Here is a 25,493-nt window from a genome sequence, read left to right as displayed (position 1 = left end):
GACGGACGATGATGGGCAGGAATAACAGCCCCCTCAATCACTCAAATGCGATGCTAGGCATCTGTTAGCTGACTTAACAGATCTCGCGGTTGGTGCTTTCCTTGCGTTCGGTTGTCCAATGACGTTGCGTGAGCCGCAGTTCGAAAAGAAGCGGTGGCGCTTCACAGGTCTCAGAGGAAGCCCTGTGCTAGCCTTCGCCCTCCTAGCACTGGTGGTATCGTGTGATTGGGGTAGTCCTAACTAGTGGGTGGAACTGGAGATGAGAAAATTGGATAAAAATCCAAAAACAAAATAAATACGAAAACATTTAAGAATGTAATATTTTCAAGAATACCACTTGAATTATTGTTAAGAAAAAAGTTAAGAAAAGAAAATAATTCTTAAGAAGTTATTTGAAGAATAAGAAGGAAGTTAAGAAAAAACACATTTAAGAAGATTTTCTTTCTTAAGACACTTTCGTGAATCCAGCCTCTGTGTTTCAGAATATGATGCGCAGCGATGACCTTCTTGACGTCTAGCTTAAGAGTTCTGAATTGTGATAAAGACAGGAGGGCAGAGAGTCTGTGGTTCAAACCTGCACTGATACCTCTTTGTTCGGTGTCTTTCGACGAATCCGGCAGCCACAAAGTACACAATGTAACGGCAGTGATTGGTTCACGGAAAAAACACGTTAATAGCATCTTAAGCTTCGGGCAAGCAAAAAAACAGATACATGAGAAGTAATGCGCGTGTAAGCAAAAGGAAGGGTTGTTCTTTAATGTGCAACCAAACACTTAAATAACGTATGCATGAATGCACATTGAAGACATAGTTACAGTATGCAACTGCAAAAATGACAGCAATCCAGGTTTCAATCGTACACAGAGTCGTTGTAAATAGAAAATGAAGTTAGAGATGAGATGCGTCTAAGCGTTTCTTTTTTATCTTTTTTTTTTTTTTTGCAAACACTGTCATAGCGGACTACAGTCTACGAGGCTGGTCGAGCACCCATGCGGTAAAAGAAAACCTCTAGGCATGCAATTAGAGGAACAGGCAGTATCAAATTGACAGCAAGGCCAACGTTACAGCCGGTAATGTTTCATCAACCATCCCTCTCGCTTTCTCTTTCTGTTCCTGAACCATACCACTCTCCCTTTCCCCTCACCTCAACTGGACCTCTAAGCCCACTTGACCCTTTCTTTCGTATCCCACTGGTGGACGACAGCTCTCTTTGGCACGACGCTGCACACTTACAGGCCTGACGAGTCACTATGATACAGTAAGAAGGGACGACAGATAGGTTAACGCTCCTCTATATGGAAAAAGCAGTGGTAGCGTGGGAGGACTTTACTGTTAATCACACACAGGGAGACGAATGGGGCAGCGGATGGAAGGACAGTGGGATTCCACCCCCCCTCTCCTATCCGGAGGCGTTGATGTAGAGTTGGCTCTGCAAGATGTAGTCGATCACCGGCTGACTTAGGTAGTCCACCACGTGGCCGTCTCCGTGCTGGAGAGCCAGTCTGCAGGGAAAGAGGGCAGAGGTTCATGGTGTGAACAGAGATACATGGACGCAGACCTGCAATCTGCAATGGCAACATAACTGATTTAACCATGGAAGGACTACAGAATGTATGTTTTAGTGCAACACAACTGATTTAAAGCAAAGGTTCAGCCAAAAATCTAATTTACTACCAAATGTGGTCAGTCAGCTAACAAGTAATGGAAGCTTATAGCCGGCAGTTAAGTATAGTGATGTAGTACTCAAGTCTTGGACTTGATAGCATTTGTCTCTGGACTCGTCATGGTCTCTGCCATGGGACTTTCCAAGCCTACTCACTGATCTCTACCTAGCCGCTAATAAAGCAGAGCCACCATTAAAATTTTTATTTTTTTTTAATTGGATTTTCACACACTGACTTTTACTCAAGCAACTCAAAACCAAATCAATGCATCTGTTTGCATTTGGTTTAGCCAACTGGATCACATTTGTGACCATAAATAGAACAGGAGACATTATATATTATTATATATTAAAGCAATAAGCCATGAGAGGCCATGAGTTACTGCGATTTTATCATGGGAAGGGTGCTCTTACGCATGACACAAGCGGAGTGCCTAAAACTCCCTTCCCTGTGATAAAATCGCAGTAACACACAGCCTCAAGTGGCTTATTGCTTTTATAAAACAGCGGCCAACATGAAATGATGACTCTTCTCATGCTGGGGCTGAATCTCAAACGGCTCCCTGCTCCCTACATAGTGCACTACATAGGAATTTAAATACTGACTCCTGCACCCCAACAATGCAAAATACAGCTAAGAAATAGTCATTTGGGACTCATCCATACTCGATACATGATGAACTATTTGGCTGTAGAGGCTAGAATTTCTAAACTTTCATAGCTTGCAAACAATTTAGGGAATACGGAGCCTAGGTTTGACACTCCTTCTGACTGAAACACGAACAACTGAAGCCTGAAGTGTGTAATCCATTCAAGTGATGTTTTTAGACTTAAATGGCGTTTTCACAGCCGTTTTACAGTTAATCATACCGTAAGTACTTTAATTGAATTCTGTGATATTAATGATGGGGTGTTTAGGCTGTTTGCCATCTTTTAGCCTGTTAGCTAGCTGACCAGCCCAGTTCTAGTTAAGGACATAAGTTGCCAGCCCCTCAGTTTAAACAAAAAGCAGGTTTTTACTTCAATATACTCAGTGGTCCATGTGAGCAGCATGAGAGTCAAAGATTATTCCATAAATTCAAATTCAACTGCCACATAACTTATACAATAGTTTAACAGTAGTTACTGCTCAGTTCATAGTAGTTACTAAATAATAAGTCAAAAGATAAACACTTGAATAAGGCTTAACTCATAGACCACTTCACAGACCTGACGAGTTGAATCAGGTATAACCGTACTATTCATTACACTCCAGCACTTAACAACTAGATTTGGATCCTCTTAATTAAGACTGTGAAATGATTCTGGTCTTTAATGTATGCCTCAGGTCTGTGTTACTGTGTGCAGTGTCCCTCACCTGCTCTTAGTCGAACTGACAACTGACATCGGGTGGTTGAGATCATCCTTCACAACGATAATGTTGTCCTGAAATAAAAAAGGGTCAGTCAGTCAACAAAAGCTCATGTTTTTACATCAGTTTCTATGCTATTTGAGACCACTATGTACAAATGAAGACAAATACTCCTCTAACAAATCCAAACATTGAGAGTGTGAGCATAATAAAAAGCTCCCGGGATGAAGCAGACTGCTGTTACCTTGTGCTTGCGAAGCACAGAGGAGTGATTCATTATCCTTTCCGTGTCGGCTCCGTCCCGAGGCACCACCACTATCCCAAAATCCCCTACGATCACCTCCATCTGCAAACACACACAGTACAAATCATTTACAACCTCGGCATTCATCCACCTCTATTATCGTATAGCCAGTAATATTTCACACGTAGCTACCCAAAGGAACAATGTAGCTCCACCGCAACTTCAAAGACTGCATTCACAAAAACGCTGACACCAAACAGTGAATCTATGGAGAGCTATTATTTTTCCACTGCGGTATGCTGGCAAAACAAATAATGGGAGTCGAATCCAAAACGACTCATAAATGATGGTTTACGCTACCTGTGGTTTTTGTACATTTTGGGACTTTTTTGGTATCTGTGTGCACTGGTGTATTTTTTCTGTGTTAAAGAGACTTACGTCACTCTCGTTCCACAGGCCAGGAATGCAGAAGGACTCCAGTAGATCACTGCCACATAGCAACAGGATGCGCAACTCTACAGAGTACAGCAGAGTTACACAGTGCAATACAACACAACGTGACTAGAGTAACTACTAATTACATTAGCATTCATTTTATTACATTTAGTAATCTACTAAATGTAATAAAAGGCCCATATCCTACATTTTTCTTGCATTTTATTCTACTTTTGAATTCTACTTATGATGTATTGAATTCTACTTATGATCTGCACAAATTACCTATTCTAATAGTCACTTCATTTCTAGTTTTTAATCCTGAGAAACAGATACAATCATAAAACCATAAAGCAATGCCAGTACATCGCCGTGTTTAAAGCTGCACTATGTAAGTTTTGTGGATTTGGAGACCTCTTTGGTGAAACTGTGTAATTGCACACAACGTGTGGAAGAAGATTTTGTTATACTGGTTGTGCTTCAGACGCTTTTCCTGAGCGACAGATAAATCTTAACATTCTCTGTGAGCACGCTGAAAGAATCTTCGAAGAGAACTCAAAACTTAGTGAAGGATGTGTCTTCTGAGACACAATGTAAGTAAATTATGTATTATCATATCTTTATCAGTGTAATGTTGAGTTTGCATTTGAGACCTAAACATTGAACTGGGACATTTTTTTGAGCCTGTGTGTGTGACGTTAATAAGTAAAGAGGCACGACATCAATTTAAACAAAATCTTGCAAAATCTTACAAAGTGCTGCTTTAATTTAGAAACCTCTAATTCACTTATTTATTTTAAAGCAATGCTTCAGTCATGCTCTTTTCTTGTTCACCATGGTATGTTGGCCCCAAGCAAATATTTTTTAATGTGTGTATCTCAGTTTTTACGTAACTGTGTCTGTGAAGACTTAAATTCGAAGTCTTTGGCGCTTTCTGACCACCTGCTCAGCTTACCCCAGTGAGCGCTGCGTATATCCAGTTATGAAGAGAATATAAAGTACAAATCAGCTAAACTGAGTCTGTTAGCAGAAACCAGTCATGTTCAAATGGCAGTTCGTCATTTGTCATTCATCTCAGAGATATTTAATGGGATATAAAACTTCACAAGTAAGCACACGTTCCTTGATTTGGCTGAAAACTGTAATGAACGATGTTTCTGTTTTTTGGCTATAATCTCAGAATCCAGAGGTTATGTGAAAATTTAAGTGGATACTCTCTGTGAATAGGTGGTGTTAAACTGCTGCAGGTTGACTTGGCAGATATACTAAGTTTGTTTTCATGATATTGCAAAAACAATGACTTCAAAATGTGCTTAAACAGCTTATTTTCAATTCAAGGACCGTATGGACTGTTGCGTCAGCATTGCACTTTTGACATCAAACTCTTACAAAAAATAAGAGAAAACTAATTTTCCATGATGAGGGCCCTTTAAAAGTCAACATGAATCAGAATCCATGACACATTTTCCTTCCATTCCACATTATCATTACTGATAAAGGACATCTATATTGCTGGTGCACAGGGACGTAGGGAAAATCAGAGAGTGTTTTAGACGCAGGCAAAAGTTATTCCATCTTGATATAAGATTTTTGTTTTTTTCAATGCGATGAAATAATGAACCTGTACGTACCTAATACAAACAGGGACATGAACTAACAGGGAAAAAGAAGTTTGGCTTTCAGGTCAATGATTCTGAAATAATACACCGGAAAAAAAGGATAAATTAAGAAGGCCTTAAGTATTTTTGTAAAATAATTCAAATCATGATGAGAATTAAAAATTCATTGTGCTAAATGCCAACTAGCCCTGCGATGGACTGGCGACCTGTCCAGGGTGTATCCTGCCTTCCGCCCAATGACAGCTGGGATAGGCTCCAGCACCCCACCGTGACCCAGAAGGATAAGCGGTTTAGATGATGGATGGATGGATAAATGCCAACTAATCATTGCTGTTTCATCAAAGTGGTAAGTTATAATTGATGAATTTAATCGAGTAATCATGATAGCACAATACCCAACACATTCTCAAAGCATGGTAATTCATAAAGGGAAAAGTGAATTAAAGTGAATGAGACATTTACCTAACCAAATGAAAACAGTAATACTGAAAGCATGACACACTTAGATGCTCAAGAGTTTGTCTTCCTCTGATCTGTGGCTTTTTCAAGAGCATGTCTGGACGAAAAATGGACATGTGCTTCTGTACACAGTCAGTGTGGCTGCCGATGACTCACTCTGACACTGTGTCGATGTAGAAACCAAAACACAGGACAGGGCAGCAAATCGAATTCACTCACCGATTTCCTCGTAGCGCATTGCGGTCCCGAGGTTAGCGTTTTCATCTGTTCAAACAAAAGAACACTTAGTCACTGAGCTGATTGATTCATTGGAAATCACCCTGGTCATGTAAAATGTATGCACTTCCTCCAACATGCTTCTGAATAATGCAGAATAATTATGTGGAAGCCTCAGTAGATTAGTTCTCCTTCTGTGTGAGCTGAAGGAGCTCAGGCACAGCACCATCTTTCATGACATGTTTTGACACAAATTAATCTGACCCCTTAATCAGCAGCCAGATCTGATTCTTGGGCTCACCTCAAAGTCAAGAGCAAAGATAAAAGAACTAAAAAGAAAGATGTATGTACATTTGTGTGTGTGTGTGTGTGGTTTAAAGGGAGGGAACGTTGCTGTCAAAACAAAACTCCATATCTCCATAACTTTACTGGGAAGTTGAAAAAAAAAAACCCTCTTAAAAGAGCAATCAGGTCACAATGAAGAATGTAATTATTGCTCCATCTGTTGTAAACTGCCTACCTGCCTTCAACATCAATGCTGTAGTAGTTTCTAGAGTGAGATTTGCTGGTTTAAAGACTTAGAAAATCCCCTTCTGATGACAACTTGAAGGCGGGAGGAACTTGAAATATTACAACTTTGGGGTGGATTTGTTGAGACAAGCTGTTCTGAAATGTTTTTGTTTTTTTGCTAAGATTTTTCTTATTATTATTCTTTCCATAAGTCCTAGAGACACCAAACTAGGCTAAAACTGCATCGTTTTTTGTAATATTTAACTGTTTGAAAACCATACTTTTTGAACTAGTCTCTGGATTTTGAACCAAAGTTTTCTGGTTTGGTCTAGAAATACTCTGTGGCCTCTCTAAGTAAATAATTATCAAAAAAATGTTGATTTTTTCAATCAACGTGGTGTTGCTCTATCAAGTCATCACCGCGGCCACGGCATTGCTAGCTTGATTTGCTGTAACTCATCGGTCTTTGTTCCTATCATTTCAAAACTTCAGGTTTTTGTATAACTCAGATGGGGTTTGCAAAATGTGGTCCAGATTGGCCTTTAGGGGGCGCATTAGCACTCAAAAACATTAAAATTCTGCAAAAATGCTATTACAAGGTTATTACAAAGTCTACCAGTGGTGCCATTTGATTCAGTTCACTGAACTGAATAACTTTGTAATTACATGTTATGTCAGAAATTTCACTCATTGTTGAGTATTTTGGCTTAAATTTGTTTGGCACACTGTGCTTTTCACCATGGTTGCCTATTTGGTCTAATTGGGCTATTGCGTGTTTGGACCCGCTCACTGCTGCTTGTGGCTATATTTTTATTATTCACCAGCTGGTGAATGCAGGAATAAGGCACTCCCTCTAGCTACTCTTAATAAGCTGAATATCTGTTCAGCTGAGGTAACTGTCTTCAAATCATCATTGAAAAAGAAGAGAATGGATTACTCAAATTACTGCTTAAGTTAGCAAGGTTCCATGTCTATCTATATACATTACCTCATTTCGGCCTCTTTTTCACTGGCCTAAAAGGTAAAAAAACTTGTATTTGGCAACCTTTTTCTGCTGAATAATAATACAGTCGCTGATTTCTCTATAACAAATTTTGGATGATGACTGAAGCACTAATGCCAGCTTGATTGTATCAGCCTTGGTTGTATTAGCCTATAGATCAGTGATGAGGCAAACAGTCAGAATTGGTTGACACCACAAGGATTTCCACGGTTTGCGTAATGTAAGTGAAATGAATCAAAACATAAAAAGGATATAAAATGATGAATTTTGTTGAACTGTTGAGGCTGAAGGATAAAATACTGCACTACATATAATGCTAGTTGTAGGCTAGAATGCTCCTTTACTTCAATGTAAGTTAATGTAGCAAGATTTTAGTAATTTTGGACCACTTCTATGGGTCCATTATCAAATGATATGAAAAAAGGGAGTAACAAGGTTTTGATATGACAGCAACAGTATGTTTGTATTGTATGTCTGTATTCACACTACTCCTTTGGCCATGTTGTGTGCTACTGATACACACCGACAAAAGTGAAGCGCTCCACATGTGGGCGAACACAGCAGATTTTGCCCAGACTCTCGCTCACCTTGCCCCATAGCTTAACTAGATAAGGAGACAGAGAGAGAGGAAGACACATCAATCACTATGTCACATTCAGCAGACAGCTACCATCAAACTGATCATGCAGGGAAGCATTTAGAAAGGTGCTTACTGGCTGTAGGCTTGTTAGCTGTGTTGCTGTTCTGGTAGATTGGAGAAGTGGTGTTCTGAGGCTGGCCAATCACAGGGGTTGTGGAGGGAGTGTTCACATTAGACAGAATGCACCCTGTCACTCTCTGGGAGAAGACAGAACAAATTATTTACAGTGTTAAACTGGAAGTGACCATTTAATTCTGGTTATGATATGACTATCTATAAAACAGTACAAAGTTCTTCCGGGCTATTTTTATAGAAAACTGTCATACAAAAATGCATAAGAAACCACACAAGCAAAACTACTTGAGATTATTTATCAACTTGGTTTGAGGCAAGTGTGTGATTTAGGCCTGCAGTTTGCACTATTCTAACTGATGGGGTAGAGTCTTCCATTATTTCCACCAGTGCAAAACTGAAGAAGCTAACAAACATTGTTGTAAGGGCAAAACTGCAAACATTGAAAGAATGAAATGCCTCAGACCTTCATGAGGTCTCGGTGGTGTTCCAGCACACTGCAGGTGGTCTGCCAGGTGTCCTGATAACACTCCCACGGGTCCACCCTGTAAAAGCAAACACCACATCAAATATCTTCTGTTCCATATTATTAGTTCTTCTTTAAAATAAACAGTTATATCAGAATATTCTTAAGTTTCAATGACACATTTATGATGAAATGCCCAATTTTTACCAGTAATGATCAGTTCAGGAAACAAAGGCCAAAATCTTTTGTTAAAAAGTTAATTTCCGATAAACAATTGATTTTGATTTATATGCATGAAGGCACAAGAACACAACTTGTTCTAGTAGCCCTAGTACTTAGTGATGCAACCCGTTTCTTTTCCATCGACTCGGACTCTTGACTCCTGCCACTGGAGTTGATAGGAATTCATCGAGTCTGTTTTGTTAGGGGGCATTTTTTCATTCAATAAAGCCTAAAGCCTAAACATAGTGCTGTTTTAGTAAGTCTGTCAGTTAACGATTAATTACTGACTAATAACGATCAAAGTTCACATCTTTAGTCAAATTTAGTCAAAAACATCAAGAAAACATCTCTACAACAACATTTATCTGCTTCTAGTAATATGTTAGCACTACCTAACTGCAAATCACATGAACATTTTCTGACCATTCAAAAAACACACATTTGAAGCTTGTTTATTTAAAGTTTATAACAGACGTTAACATATATTTTACCTTGTAGCAGTTTTACAGTGACTCTGAAGGAAGCCCTGGCATATGGCTGACATTGTTTACCCTCTCTAACATCTGACTAAAATGCTACCACTTGCATTCAGTGATGCAGAAGGCTTGGAATAACTGTTTTTGGTCCCATTCATTGTACATCAAAACGTGGTTGATTCGACTGTCAGGAACTAAATATGTTGCTTAATATATGTCACATTAGGCCTTCTGCACAGCTCATGAAGCCTTCTCAAAAGGGAGGGCTTGGATTTAAAGTCATGACTGGATAATCTTTATTGGGTGTTTCGAGAATTTAACCCTTCCAGCCAAAAATGAATAATGTGGAAAATATGGATATTACAACAAACATGATGGTTATATTAAATACAAATGAATTTCAAATCACAGACATGTATTTTTTATTTCACAGAAATCACACAAAGTCCTAAAGGTTCCCTACTTCCTTTAATTTTTTTACAGAATTATGTGTGAAAAGTTTCAGCCAGTCATGCTGTGTATTACTGACAGGTACCTGATCCAATCAGAAGACTGCACTGCCAACTGACACATGGTGAGGCGGTGTCTGCTGGGGACAAGACCCTGAGAAAACACAGGAATGGAACATTTAATTCTCTGGTATCATTCCCATAAACAAAACAACTGTTGTAAACAGTGTTAATCTTTTTTATGTCCTATGCTACAGTACTCCAAATTTAATTTGGTGTCTATCTGTATCAACATAGCCTCCCTTGTAACCAACACATTATCTACTTCAGCAGTAGAGTTCTAGCTCATTACCACTGCTAAGATGCCATTTCCATTTTATTTGCATTCAGCCTAATTAAAAATCACATACAGAAAAAAGCTGTAGTGGAGCACGAGAGCTTTACAATTTGACAGAAACTGCGTTTTCTGAAACATCTATTATTCATGTTTTTTTGTTACTAGGAGAGAAAGAAACTAGGCCAAGCTTTTCATTAATTCCACAGGGGACCCAGGAGAGCAAGCTTATTATGAGGACTAGTTTACACACACCAGATCAAACACCCATAGTCAATCCTAGCTAATACACAATCATGCTTAGAGCTGTTATCCACATATTTGAGAGAAGGCTACAATCCAATTCAGATATCCAGATTCACCACCATTCATTCTAGTACATCCGACTTGGTGCTCAGGTTCAAGTTTCAGTTTCCATTTCCACAGAAGCAAAGCAGAGTGGGGGGGATGACTTACCGGTTTGCCATAAGTGTCATGTACAGGTGAGATGATCCCACCGATCACGATGAATCGCCCTGTCTTGTGCAGATAATCTCTGGCTTTTTCTGGAAATCAGATACAGCCACTTGATTGTTATATATTTCACAAAACACTACTGGTCATGTTCATCATGCAGCTCCACAGAGGTAATTAGCATGATTAGGGCAAAAATCAACTCTTCCCCAAATGTAGTCGATTAGCAAAGTAGTTAGTTCTAAATAATCTTAAATAGCTTGTGTGGTTTTACAACATTGTATAACATACTGTTATGTATAAAGATTGACAAAAACATGGCAAAACTCAGTCTTCAAACTCGCTGCTATCGCTGTTTTTAGCACACACCATTTTTAAACATAATAGTGTGTAATGCTATATGCCATGGAATATTCTGTAGCATATTACTGCATCCTTTTTGTGTTTTTGTCCATCAATGCCTTCTTACTACAGTACCCATCATATATTATGCAAATATGACATACAACTCCAAAGATAAATCCACTAATGGACCACTGATATAGAGGTCAAGAAATACATATGTGATATTCAGCTTTCTAGTAGTTGCTTCCTTCTGGATTAGCCAGGAATAAAAAAAATCAAACAGTCAGGCTTCAAATATCCACCCTAAAGGGCTTATAGGGATTACTAATCTTTACACAGGAGAATCTAACTTTGGAGACTACTGTGACACCACTGTAAGAGGCAAGTAGGCATGGTTACAACAGACGAAGCAATGGTTACGTTTTTCATCCAGAGTGTCGATTTAACTCAATACAGCTTGAGGCAAGTACGTGACTGAGGGTTATGGGTGGCACAAATGCTAACCTGGTGGCTATAAGCAAACTCTGGACACCACAAATGTCTTTGCTTGTCAACTATATATGGTGGGAGTGGGGGGTGAAACTCAGACTCTTGACTAAAACACAAAAAACAAAAAATGTCTTTGTAATATCTACTGCAAAATGACGGGGGGAGGGAAGATGGAGACGGGGTAGATTTCAAGACTTTAGAAACAACAGCTCGAATATCCACAACAATGGCAGCGTAAACAGCAGAAAAGTCCCATTCATGTCCTAGATGCGTCATTTCATAATGACTAGTTTTCTTCCATAACTGTTTGAAGGACATTCTCAGAAATAAACTCTCTTCCCAGTCGGTTCCCTTTAGCTTTTCTCTATCAGAACAACTCTTTGACTTGAACATCAGAGATAAATGAATATGTTTTTCACAACAGAGAAGCATTTGATTCTGTGCACTGCCTCTGTAAAGCAGTCTCTGTTATGTGGTGTCATTTTGAGCAAGAGAGAGAGAGAGGGACAAAGACAGAGAGAGAGAGAGAGAGAGAGAGAGAGAGAGGAAGCAAGCATAAGAAACAGGATCTCCTCTTGAGAAAACTAAGATGTGTTTGTGGAGAGATCAGATGATTAGTGAGATGTCCTGTAGAAATCATACTTGTGCTGGAAAGATGTAACTTTAGCAGAGATACCATAAGACAGTGTAGGAAAGCGGTGTGCAGAGGAAGCGGAGAATGCAAGCATTTTATATCATTAATTTATACAGCTTATGTTTTTTTAAGCATACAGCATGATGCAAAACTCAGAGACCACCCCTGAGTTATTTTGACCAAGTTATTAATTTTTTAGCATCAGGAAAGAGCATAAAATGTATTCAACAAAAATAACACAAAACATCTCAACAACTAAATATAATATCACATTTTTCAGTAAATTTAACATGTCTAACTTTTGCCTTTGTCTTTCTGGGAGACTCGCTTTCAGTTTTTCAAAGAAATCTGCAAAGGTACTCAAAGTTCAGTCTTAGCAGTTGGTTGCATTTTCTGCTTTTCACAATTCAAGTAATTGGCGTGGGAAGGCCAATTCACTGTGCTGAGAACACCATCAGCTTCTCTGTTTGATCTGCACATGTTTTGCTTTTTTCGCCTATTTTCTGTTCCTTTCTACACTCATCCTTTCATACCTATAGCGCTGGCTTGTCTTCTCACAGTGTACGGATGGAAACACTTTTCAGAAGTATAAGTGGAGCTTGATTTTTTCCTGCACTGTGAAAAAAGCTATTTTACCTTGAAGTGTTAGAGCTGCCTTTAAGTGTTAAATTATTTAAATTTTGCATTAGTTAACAGAACATGAATGTGTGTTTTATGCCCTATAAAGTCGTTATTTCAAGTTCAAATAACTCAAAATTTTAAGACAGAATGGACACTAACTTTTTTAGATCAAAACCCAATTTTTTTTTTTTACAGTGTATCTCTTATAGATGAAAGCTTTAAAGTCTCAGGGAACACAGAGTGAAATATTAAAAATGTTTATATGATACTAAACTTGAGTGTCACATTAAACATTCAGCAAAGCTTGAACGAAAAATATAAGAGGTAAATATGATAAAACATGGCTTAAAAGCTGCTGATCAGACCTATCTGAGAAGTGTGTGGGCGGGGCTAATGAGCAGTTTGATTGACAGCTCTCTGTCCAACTCGCCTAGCCTGCTCAGCCACTCATACAGAACTAAAATCTTTATCCAGCTTTCATGTGATGGTAACAGGATGAAAGACGGACAGACGGGGAAAGGAACAGACGGATAAAGCAATGAACAATGAATGAACAACATTAATGTACGGCTAAACGAATGAAGGGGCAACAAGCAGGCAGCTTGCTAGCTTCTGGTTATGCTGGGTTAGATTTCGCTTGCTAAGTTTCTCTCATTCTGTAACCTGTTTGGTGTGGGCAGGGCAAGAGACATCAGCCTTGTGACTGGATAGGAAATGCTTACGGTAGCATTACCCTCTATTAAGACCACCCAGTTTATATCCAGAGGACAGAAATATGCTGAAATACATGTATTAAACTTTGGGAAGGTATTCATAAGACATATTTTGTACATGCTGATTTTGGGCCCACAGAAACAAGATTAACTTAATTCGAAAGAAAAATCAGATTTAGGTTCCCTGGGGCTTTCAGTGTTTATCTGATGCTGACAGTTTTAGTGGTCTATGAAGTCTTGTACAGTTGTGTCCCATTTTCTTTATATTTTTTAAGAATTTCTGAACTGCAGTTTTGGAAACTCTTGCTTTTTTTGGTTATTTTCCATTGACTTTCCTCCTCTTCCTTATGCAAATAGACTATCGTATATCTAATCACCCCCAGAAACAACTTGTACATATTAGCTGTTTTGACTGGAAATGAAATAAATGAAGGCTGGTCTTTGACTTTTACATAACACTGTATATATGCTTATTCCCTGAGGATACATTAAGTAAAATGATGCATGGAAAAAAGAGCTTGCAATATAGCAAAAAAGCATATCATGATACTTCATGATACATATAAGCCAAATTTAAAAACAGCCTTCAAAAACACTGGGCACAATGATGTTTATCAAACACTTCATATACTGCGCTGCACTAAAACCAATTAAACAGGACTAATTATGTTCTCTTTTTAATGAAACATCAGTGTTCTTTGAGTACTGACAATATCCACAATATACTTATTATGTATTATGTATTTCTCACCTCTACATGAAGGTACACATATATGTTAATACTCTAAAGTAAAAACAAAATCGATCTCTTCAGATCAGACTTCTGAATCCCTGATCAGACTGGCTATATTTGATTGCTTTAGCTTAATGAACATTCACTGCACACTGCATGCAGTGCTGAATTCTTAAAATCAACTGCAAACCTATTCTACCTCCATGCAAGGCATGCAGCAACAGAGAAGGAAAATAGGTCAGAGGAAAGAGGATGCCTTTTTATTTCCTCTTTAGAAAATCTCAGCAAAGTGAAATGCCAAGGAGTGTGGTGGGGTTCCATTGATCAGGTGCTACTGACGTTCCCTCTGCACCTCAGTTCCTCATGTTTGAAACATTGCGCTAAAGGAAAGAACGCAACATTTCTAGCTCAGCTTCCCCACTTACGCAACGCAGGAAAAATACCCTTTCGAAAAATCCCTCCCTGTGTGCCATCATGAACGCTGCAGTGACCGAAGATGAGATTTTAAATGCAATGTGAGATCATCATTTTATACCGTTGGGAAGCCACTGTCAGGTTAGACTGAGCGGAACTTAAACATAGATCAGTGCTCATATTGATTTTCATGACTACATTTTGTCTCTAAATATATCAGCAGCATCTGAGTTTTATTTATTTATTTTTATTTTAATTTTCATAAGTTGGACAGACAACAAAATAGTATATCATTGAATGAATACAATGATTATTAGTATTTAACCTTTCACCTACTATACTGCACTAAATCCAGTTAAAAAGGGCTAATTATGCTGTCGTTGTAGTGAAACATGCAGTTGGTCAGTGTCCTTTAATTACTGATAATATTTCACAATATGCTCAGAAAAGCATACATGATATGACTTCAATATGAATGGGCAGGGCTAAACTGGTCCAGGCTGAACAGGCAGATTTATGTAAATGAGTTAATTTTACAGAAACAAGGAATTTATAACAGGTTAAGCTGTTTTTCCAGCTCAGTTTACTTACACTGGCCACCTCTACTAACTGGGCTGCACTAAATCCAATTAAACAGGACAATCTTTGTAATTAAACATACAATTGTTTAATATATTTTATATATACTGCTTTATACTTGTGTTTTTCCCTTGAGGTCCACAAAACATTTGTGTTTTTTTCTGTACATACATTTCTACCCCCTCTTTATCCTTTAGCAATAGATAGACTGGTTTGTTATTGTGCCTTTAAGAGTGATATACGTGAATATATCTGCTCTTATCCCCTTCAAAAAGCAGTCCATGCTGAAATGCGCCTTATGACTTCAATATGAATGGGCGGGGCTAAACTGCTGCAGGCTTAACAGGCAGGTATATGTAAATGAGTTGATATGACAGAAACAATGAATTTATAACAGGCTGTTTATACAGCTTAGTTTACTTATATGGACTGCCTGGACAGAAGAGTAAATAGTGCCTTTTGAAACCTTAATAAATGTTTACATACTACGTCAAACTCATTTCAAAACAGTTGTATGTAATTTCACTTTGTGGTTCTACAATTACAGACTGTAGTCCATCTGATTCTCTGCAGACTTTGTTAGCCTCCTTTTACCCAGTTCTTCAATGGTCAGGACCCATAAGGGACCAGCAAAGCGCGGGTATTATTTGGGTGGTGGATCATTCTCAGCACTGCAGTGACAAAGATGCTGTCGTGGCATGTTAGTGTGTGTTGCGCTGGTACGAGTGGATCATCCCCAGCAGTCCTGCTGGAGTTTGTAAACACCTCAGTGTCACTGCTGGACTGAGAGTAGTCCAACAACCAAAAATATCCAGTCAACAGCGTCCTGTGACGACCAATGAAGGACTAGAGGATGACCGACATAAACAGTGCAGCAGCAGATGAGCTACCGTCTCTGACTTTACATCTACAAGATGGACCAACAAGGTAGGAGTGTCTAATAGAGTGGACAATGGGTGGACACTGTTTAAAAACTCCAGCAGCACTTCTGTGTCTGATCCACTCATACCAGCACAACACACACTAACACACCACCACCATGCCAGTGTCACTGGAGTGCTGAGAATGATCCACCACCCAAATAATACCTGCTCTGTGGTGGTCATGTGGGGGTCCTGACCATTAAAGAACAGGGTGAAAGGGGGCTAACAAAGTATGCATCAGTACTGTGGGACATCTATGATATGCTCAGAAACACATAGTGTATCATAATGTTGTGTTATTCATAACCTTAATAATAAATATAGTCAAACTATATTTATATACCTACTTTTCAGTATGCACAGTATTACTATAATAATCACTAATTTGTTTATTTTTATTGCTTTAGTTGACAATAAGATCAAAAACGAACCCTTCTTCCTTATAAGCTAAATTATTAGCTTACTCGAACCAACCTGTTTGAGATGGGCTGTTGCAACTGCCCCAAATGTTTCACCAGGCTGTCTGAGCCCGCAGTTCTCCCTATTATAGTCCATTATTTTTCCCTTATTTTATTTTCTCTCACTATTTGTGAAAATCACTAAGGCCTGCCATCACCTGTTTACGTCTAATTAATGTTTTATCTGATTCTCTGTGATGAGCGGACGTCACTGACGCAGATGGGGTCCCTCAGTAAACACTCCCAATAACAAACAGGCCTAGCCCTTCGACCGTTACTGGAAAAAAGCCTACAGACGCCCAACAAACGTACATTTTCTAATTTGTTTGAATGTATGTGCTATTTTTGTTCCTTTTCCAGGCCATAACTGTAACGAAGCTCAAGTCAGCTTTCCCGTTCCACCTTAAATGGTGCAGCAGTTCCACTCATTTAAGGTGGAACGGGAAAATTCGAATAGGAAGCCAACTTCAGCCCCGTATAACGGCAGCTAGCTACGTAACCCAAAATAACTAATGAACTGTGTAGCCCTGACAACCTACACCACAAACCTTACACTGTTTATGAAAACCTTTAACTGTTCTTAGACTCTATAAGTTAACTTATTACGAAAATATCGTTTTTAAAACGTTTTTAAACCTAAAAACCTATCATTTGGCATCAGAAGCGTGTGCCTGCGCCACCTGCACCTGACTATCTTGCCTCTGACATGACGTATCATCAGTCACCGGCCGTCGCCCATTTTAGCCATTTTAGCATCCCGCTCCGGACTGACATTCGCGGCTGTGAGGAGGAGGGTGTTAACAAACATGTTAGCCAACGTTAGTTAATTCACTGAGGCTAACAACACCTACAATTCGGTCGCCTACTAAACAGCTGTGAACGTTACATCTGCGTTTTTCCGTCGTCTTGGGAATGAAAGAGGAAAAAAAAACGCTTACCGAACATATGAATGTGTCCCTTCGTGATGGGGTTAAAACTTCCACACGAGAGCAAAATAACGTGCGTCTTCGTCGTTTCTGTCATTCTAGCCGTCCTCTGAGCGTCTCTCCTCACATGCGTTGCTGATTCTGAGGCCTTTTGTTTGGCTCCTGTGAGACCGAAAGGCGAGGTTCACTCGGCTGCGGCACGAACCCTCTCAGCCAGGCGCAGAGGAGCATCACCACGGGCTCGTCTGTTTTTTAAAGGCGCAGACTAGCTTTAAAGGGGAACTCCACCGGTTTTTCAAAAAATTCTACATGATGAAATAGTTGAGATGTAAACAAGGCCATTCAGAGTTGTCTGATGTAAAATGCTCTGCTCTGGAGAAACTTGCCGAGTCAGAATTGTTCACAGTGGTGGTGATAGGAACCAGACGTCTGAAGAGTTTAATGCCTTTAAAACTCCCTCACAGAAAGTTATATAAAATTATATAAAATGGTTATGAATATTCTGCCTAATGTCTGACACGTTGTTTTATGATGAAATGTTGGCTTAAAATGTATTTTAATCCATTCATGGCGGAGGGATACATGGCAAAATAGGGTGCTGTAAGGCAAAATAGTCCCCAAAGAAAACATATTTTTTTCAGATGATTATTTTATTATCATCAACACTGCATATTCAAACTCAGAAGACAGGTGTAGGTTCACTGGTGAATTTGGATAGTAAATAAAATGGCTGTATTTATATTGTAGACATGGCGATCCCTGGTTCCTATCACCACCACTGTAAAGAAATCAGAGTCAGTAGGTTTCTCTGCAATGAACCATTACATATCAAACCTCTCTGACTCAATTTGTTTACATCTCAACCACTGAATTATGCAGACATTTTGAAAAGCTGGTGGAATTCCCCTTTAAGAAAGAGAGGGAGGAGAGGTCGGAAGTGCTGAAGCCTGACACCATCACAGTCAGAATTCAAAAATCAGTGCAAAATCAGTTTCACTCAGACCGCGGAGGGGGTTTGCACTTTGACAATGTGAGAGAGCTTGTGGTCTTGCTGCTGGGCTTGTGGTCTTGGCTATATTTATCATACATCTCAGAGTAACAGTATTGATTCAGTGTTACTGAAAGGGATTAAGCTGATTCCAGGTCAGAAGTCTGACAAATGTGGACCAGGACTGTCTCAGATTGTAAGAGCTGATTACTCGGAAGTGGATTAAACTAGTCCTGGACTAAAAACGTCTAATGCTAACCATACACTAGAAGACTTTGAAAAGACCTTTGAAAGACTAAAGTCTGACACCTTCTCACATCTAAAGACAGTGTCACGTTTTTTAGTCCGAGACCAGGAATCTTGCAGTGTCACTATTTACAAGACTGCAGCTACATTTTTGAGATTATTCCCCATCATGCACCTGGTGGAAATTTACAAGCAGATAAACACTTTTCCTTCCACTCTATAGTGGTACAGATGGGAAGATACGCTGGCTGGGCGTGGAAAGATCTGGGACTCAGATTAGTTCACTATAGAACTGTATACTCTGGCAGATCATCACCCAGAATTGTATTAATTAACCTGTAAAATGTTACTTTTTTAATTTGATATAAAGATTTACACATCAACACAACATGCAGCGATTCAGCATTGTCGACAGGGTGTCATGAACTAAACCATAAGAAACAAACAAAATAAGAAACAGCAAAAAACAGAAAACAGAAAAAAATAGAAAAAAAAAAGATGATTCTTCAATAATGGCATTCTTGAGGTCCTCTGCACATTTCCTTACGTGTTACAGGCTCAGCGGACCTGAAATATTAAAACAGTCAGTTTACATTTTAAGTTATTATGATTATTGTATTGAATTGCCGTTTTTTCTCTCTCGCATTCTCTCTCTCTCTCTCTCTCTCTCTCTATCGCGCCGCGCGCCTGCGCTCGCCCACAAGCACTCACGCGCGCCCCTGGCACGTCACTATTCGCATGAGCCAAGACTAAAAACTTACGATAATATTAAACACGGTTGATTTTGTCGCAGCGTCAAGACGAGAAAAAGACTGACTTAAGACCGCCATCTTCACCACCTTACACCCAACGATCGAGATGACGCGAGCGCGACGCGACTTGGATCCGACATGAATATTTGTCTGCGACAGTGAAATCGCTTGAAAAGTCGCTTGGTGTAAGGCCGGCATAAGATGTTTTACCATTAAAATGTCTAGTTTTAGGTTTCATCTAGGGTTTGTGTCGAATCACTGTCTTGATTTGGATCATAATCCAGTAGTCCAAGCCTCCTTGCAGGCAGAAAAAGTATAGAGAAACTGTACTTCAAGGGGAATTCCATCACATTTTTTACATATTTAAATGGTTGAGATATAAGCAAAGTCATTTAGAGTGGGTGGGTGTGAAATTCACCGTTCTAGAAAATTTTACCCACTCAGAATCGTTCACAGTGGTGGTGATACGAACAGACGTCTGAACCATTTAAAGCCTCCTAAAGTTGCATCACAGAAAGTTATTACATGAAATGGTTACTAAAATTCTAGATGGTGCCTTTCAGACTTACCACAATTTTACTATTATTAACATTGCATATAAACACTCAGATGATGTGTACATTCACTGGTCATTTTGGAATAAATAAAATGGAGTAAATAAAACGGCGATATTTGTGTTGTAGACATCGCAACCCCTGATCCCTATCACCACCACTGTAAAGAGTCAGTACGTTTTTCTGCCATTTCACATCAAAACACTCTGAATGACTTTGTTTAGATATCAGTGATTGAATTATGCAGAAATAAAAAAGGAGAATTTTCCTTTGAATCAAAGTATGTGTATGTACAATCTGTCTATGCTCATGACCCAGTGGTCATCAGGTGGAAGGCAGAAAACACCCTGGACCAGTCCATCGCAGGTTAGACACATACACTCACACACACATGTTCACACCTAGGAGCAATTTAGCATGTTCAGTTCACATGATTGCATGTGTTTGGATGAACATGATCAAGTGTATAAATGTAAGTTTATTATAGTAGTGATATGCAGTGGTTTATTTGACTCATAGGTAGTGCTGGTCCCTCCACAAAGAAGAATAAGCACAGTTATGGGGATGTCTTGTTTTACACTGTTATGAATTTGGTTAGATATTTTCATAAAAACAGTAAATTAACATACATAGAAACGCGACTGTTTGGAAAGAGGAACAGAGAAACATCTCCCTGCCTTCTCAGTATTTTGCAGGTGTTAATGAAAATGTACAGAGTAAAAAAACATGTTTTTTCTTTTGGAAAAATTGATAGGCCTAACTGAGTAGAAGGACAAGTATTGTTTCATGCAACATGAGTAAAGTAAATCTTCCAAAATAATATTTTTTCCACTCTGGCTTAAAAGGCACATTCTTATCCCAGATAAACACTTCAACTTCCAATAGTTAGGTAAATATGGGCGAGGTCTGCCTCAGACTTTCAGAGCTGATTTCTCAGACTTTGCTTAAACTAGTCCTAAAGTTGCCATATAATGCATTTATTCGGCATCTTAAATCGTTCTCTACTGTCTACAGAGGAGGTATGTGGCTTTGGTTGGGATGAAAAGTGCCCACATGTGGTTTTACATGGCCATTTACAACCTTATGATTTGGCCCTAGAATGAAACAAGCTGTTTTCCCTTTTTTGGTGGGATCCGATTTGCTGGTTTACAGTTACAGATGGCACACAGAAGCAATATGTCGAAATAGACACTGAGTGCATTTACATGCACTCAATAATCCAATCATAATCGGATTTCTGCAGTTCTGATTATTAAAATGGCCATGTAAACAGCATAGTCTGATTTCTTAGATCGGGGTAAGGTCTAGAAATTTAAAATGATTAAGAAATCTGATAAAGAGAGCTGGATTTTAGCTCATTAATCAGATTTCTCAGTGTATGTAAACTCTTACTCTGATTTCTTTCGGATTTCTCAGTCTGTGCATGTGCAAAAACAGACTGGGGTACTGGAAACGAGCAAGCAGCACTGCCACGAGATGCAGCAAAACACTTCTGGAGCAATGCTGAAACCAACTATATGCTAGACAAAATGAAGGACTTAAATATTCTTCATCGTCTAGATGATGCTTGTTTATAGTTTCAGGTAAAGTGATGTGATGTTTAAAAAAAGCCACATCATGAAGTTTGAGTTTTACGTTACGTTTACGTCACGTCTTCTTCTGTGAGTTTATTGGCTGATTGCAAAGCAGAAATCCGATTACTGTCTGACTGAAACCTGGAGATTCCCCATTATCTGATTACTCAAGTGTGTGTAAACGTGTTGATTGGATTACTGAAATAATCTGATGTTCTGCAGTTATCGGATTATTAAGTGCATGTAAACACACCCACAGGCAGGAAAACAAAATGAACCTCCGTGCAAATAAACTAGGTCGTCAGATTATTTAGTTAGCATTATCTATGCTAGCTAGTTATTTGGAGTCTGCTAGCTATCTAGTAGCTAACATTACCTATACTAGCTACTTGCTTTCAATCTGGACAACAACACAAAGTGAATTAAAATTGTTAGCTCACTATGAAACTTTTCATTTAAGATGACTTGCTTCAAGCGTCAAAAAGTGGATAAAATCACACAGCATGGCTGCTACTTAGCTAACAGGTTGTGGTTAGGGAGGTGATGCTAATAAAGTTGGAGCTGCCCCTCTCTTCAGTCTCTTCAGTGTCAAATGCCGAGCGAAGCAGCTCGACATTGTTCAAAGTTTGAGAAAATGTCTAGAGTGAAATGTGCAGAACAAACTAACAAACTAATGAGCAACCTAACAACTTTGAATTAAAGTCGTTCGAGATCCTGGTAAAGATGTCCGAGCTGAAGTTGGCCTCACATTCGGCAGCTTGTTTAGCGAATTTTATGTTCTTCCTTAAATGCTGCCACATTCTGGCACCTGTAGTAGCTGTAGCATTTAAGATGGCACAGAAAATTCTATTAAAACTTCAGCCTGGTTTAAAGGTAAACATCAAATGCTCGACTACAGTTCGGTTCCTTGCTGACAGACCCTTCACAGCCTGGAACAGTACATTTCTGCACTAAGCCTCCATTTTCAGGGCTGTTGGTCTGTTGTCGGTGTTTCCTGCTGGGCTAAACTGTGGGCTGTTATACGAAAATTTTGGGGGTGTAAATATTAATGATTCCAGACTGTTATGTAACAGTTTGGGATTATGGAATCAGGCCATATTTACAAATGCACGCTTTGCATTAGAAAGAGGAGACTTCAGTGTTTGGGGTTCACAGTATGTCAGCTCCATGTACCAAACACTCCTTATTTAACTATGCCAGTGTAAATACGGTTTTCCATATGGCACCTTTAAGGCCTTTATACACCTAAAAAAATGTATTTATGCAATTTATTTGGTGACAGTAAATTTGAGCATGTGCATAACTGGCGGTATCTTGCACACCAAATGCGATTTTACACCCACAAACACACACACATTTTCTAAGCCGCTCATCCTTCTGGGTCACGGGGGGAGCTGGAGCCTATTCCAACGGTCATTGAGCGGAAGGCAGGAAACACCCTGGACAAGTTGCCAGCCCATCGCAGGGCAGACAGACAGACATACACATTCACACACACTCATACCTAGGGGGGAAATTTAGCGTCTTTAGACTGTGGGAGGAAACCGGAGCATCTGGAGGAAACCCACGCAGACACAGGGAGAACATGCAAACCCCTGCGATTTTCCACATGGTGAAAATTCAACATTATTGTATTCGCCCGCTGTTAATTTAGTGAACTTTCACCCGTGACAAAAGCTCACTGACCAGTTGGCTGTGTTCCAGCAACTACAACTTTTTTTTTTACAAATGACAGAGGGGTTAGAAGCTGTGAAAGCTGGTCTACACACATCCGAGTTATGTGTGCACATGTAAAGCATTCAAAATTTCAGGTTCTTAATGAAGTAACGAAGCTCTTCATGCTACTTTTATTTGTTTTATTTTTCCATCTACTCTTTACTCTATAAAGAGTAGATGGAAAATGTTCATACAAAAATGAATTATGACTTATGTTTTTGGTACACAAACCTACACATATGTCATAAGCTGACCTCAGAGACCAAAAGTAAATACAAGACAAATGTAGGATATTTTCAAGCACAGTGAGCGTTTCACTTAAAACCAGTGGCCCATCAAAAACAAAAATATCTCCATTGCACAACAGGCATATAATCCAGAGTCCATTCAAGGGCCTTGTGTATTACCCCCAATTTGTGAAACAGAATAAGAGAGTGTGTTAGTGGTAGATTTAAGCTTGGGCCATCATTACAGCCTCTTCTCCACACTTAGGCGTATGTGAAGGGCAGGCCACTGTTTACGGTCACTTCAGCCTTCACCAAAACCAGCTGACAACTTTGAAAAGTTCTTATGTTTATTGCATTAATGAGTATAATGGATGAAGAAATACGTAGTCTCTCTTCCAAACAGCTTCATCGTACACTTTTTGCCAGGTTTGGATGGGATATAATAGCTGAATTGGCAGTGGTTCAGCTGTGGTCAGGTTGTAATTGCATTTGAGAAGCTCAAAAATTGCCAGGCTGTAGCTCTACTGAAACACAATTTAAGGTTCTCAGAATATTCACAGTGATGCCACTAAAAATGCCTCTAAAACCTACACTACATGGACAAAAGTAGGTGACCATCACAGCTATATGATAAACTGTTGCCACATAGTTCGCAATAGTTTGTCTAAAATGCCTTTGAATGCTGTAGCATTAACATTACCCTCCACTAGAACTGAGCCCAAACCCTGAAAAACCCCAGACCCAGATAATTATCCCTCCTCCACCAAACTTTACTTCCAGAGGCAATTTGGAACTCTGTAGTGAATGATTTGAAGAATTTGAGAAAAAAAAAAAAATGTCCAGTAGATTTTGATTATTTATATTTCTGATTGACACTCTTAGGTGCTTGGCGGCCCCAGACGCTTCCATTTCACAATAATAATTCTTCTAATTCTATAATGGCCATTTTGGATAGCAGACAAAAATGGTTATATTTGTGTTGTAGATGTTGTGACCTCTGGTTTCTATCACCAAGCAATGCAACATTTCACATCAAACCACTCTGAATGACTTTGTTTACATCACAACTATTTATTCAAAGCAGAAATAAAAAAAAATCTGTGGAATTCCCCTTTAAGTGGAACCTGAAATTTGGCTGTGGAAACAACATATAATCAGCACACGTTGCTCACATAATGATTATATTCAAACATGCAAACATGAACCAGAAGCTGACATGTAATCTTGTGGTGATGCTGCTTGTGTAACACAGCAAAAGTGACACCTCTGGTGGAGAGCTACAGGTATTCATTACTGACGATTGTGGGTTTAAGCTTCAGGAGGCCTCACTGGATTGGTGTAGTAACCTGGATCAAACTCTGCTGATGAGTTTACCTGCCGTGGCAAAAAAGGAGGTTAAAAGAAAGCTGAAAAGCTAAGAACTCCCAGAAACTAAAGATAATTATACAGCTACTCACCTTTTTGAACTTTGATTCTGCTTAGCTCCTTCTTACATGCATTTAAGGTCTCAGGTTCAGGTTTTAAAAACACTGACATTAAAATAAATATAAACTAATTAACAATACTTTATGATTTTATGTGTGTCAATGTGTTAGATTAACCATTTCCAAAGGTCTTCTTGAGGAAGCCCAGTATTTACAGTTGTCATCCTATAGCCAGTTTATCTAATCACTCCATCATGAAAGGGGAATTCCACCGATTTCCCAAAGTTTCTGCATAATTAAATGGTTAAGATGTAAACACTAAGACGTGGTTTGATGTGAAAACATACAGAGTCAGAATTGTTCACAGTGGTAGTGATAGGAATCAGGCATCTGAAGGGTTTAATGCCTCTTAAAGCTCCCTTATAGAAACCAATTATATGAAATGGTTATGAATAAGATGTGATGCCTGGTAAATTGTTTTATGATAGTTTTGAAATAGGATTTAAAATGATTTTTTAAAATCCATTCATGGCAGAGAGGTATAAACAGGGTATTATAAGGCATA

General features: G+C 39.0%; 1 protein-coding gene across 1 annotated transcript; it reads right to left on the bottom strand.

Moving 5' to 3' along the window:
* Positions 1 to 657: 657 nt before the first annotated feature.
* nmnat2 (nicotinamide nucleotide adenylyltransferase 2) lies at positions 658 to 17,654 on the bottom strand. Its single transcript, XM_036597711.1, has 11 exons — positions 17,460 to 17,654; positions 10,616 to 10,704; positions 9,912 to 9,979; positions 8,679 to 8,757; positions 8,214 to 8,337; positions 8,024 to 8,104; positions 5,991 to 6,035; positions 3,697 to 3,773; positions 3,259 to 3,360; positions 3,021 to 3,088; positions 658 to 1,502 (listed from the first exon to the last, which is right to left on the bottom strand). The coding sequence occupies exons 1-11, from the start codon at positions 17,542 to 17,544 to the stop codon at positions 1,400 to 1,402; spliced, it is 921 nt and encodes a 306-aa protein (XP_036453604.1). The 5' UTR covers positions 17,545 to 17,654; the 3' UTR covers positions 658 to 1,399.
* Positions 17,655 to 25,493: the final 7,839 nt, after the last annotated feature.

The sequence above is a fragment of the Colossoma macropomum genome, unplaced genomic scaffold, assembly GCF_904425465.1.
Source record: "Colossoma macropomum unplaced genomic scaffold, Colossoma_macropomum, whole genome shotgun sequence".
In the NCBI taxonomy this organism is placed as follows: Eukaryota; Metazoa; Chordata; class Actinopteri; order Characiformes; family Serrasalmidae; genus Colossoma; species Colossoma macropomum.
Note: the sequence above shows the minus strand (reverse complement) of the source record. Positions and strands in the feature narration are given on the sequence as shown.

What these genes read in the sequence shown, in the direction of transcription:
- nmnat2 (XM_036597711.1), bottom strand. Translation starts at nt 17,544, where the DNA reads ATGACAGAAACGACGAAGACGCACGTTATTTTGCTCTCGTGTGGAAGT. An exon ending in GGAGCGCTTCACTTTTGTCG is followed by an intron (nt 6,036 to 8,023) that starts GTGTGTATCAGT and finishes TTGTTTGAACAG; the next exon opens with ATGAAAACGCTAACCTCGGG. An exon ending in CTGTGCTTCGCAAGCACAAG is followed by an intron (nt 3,089 to 3,258) that starts GTAACAGCAGTC and finishes TTTTTATTTCAG; the next exon opens with GACAACATTATCGTTGTGAA.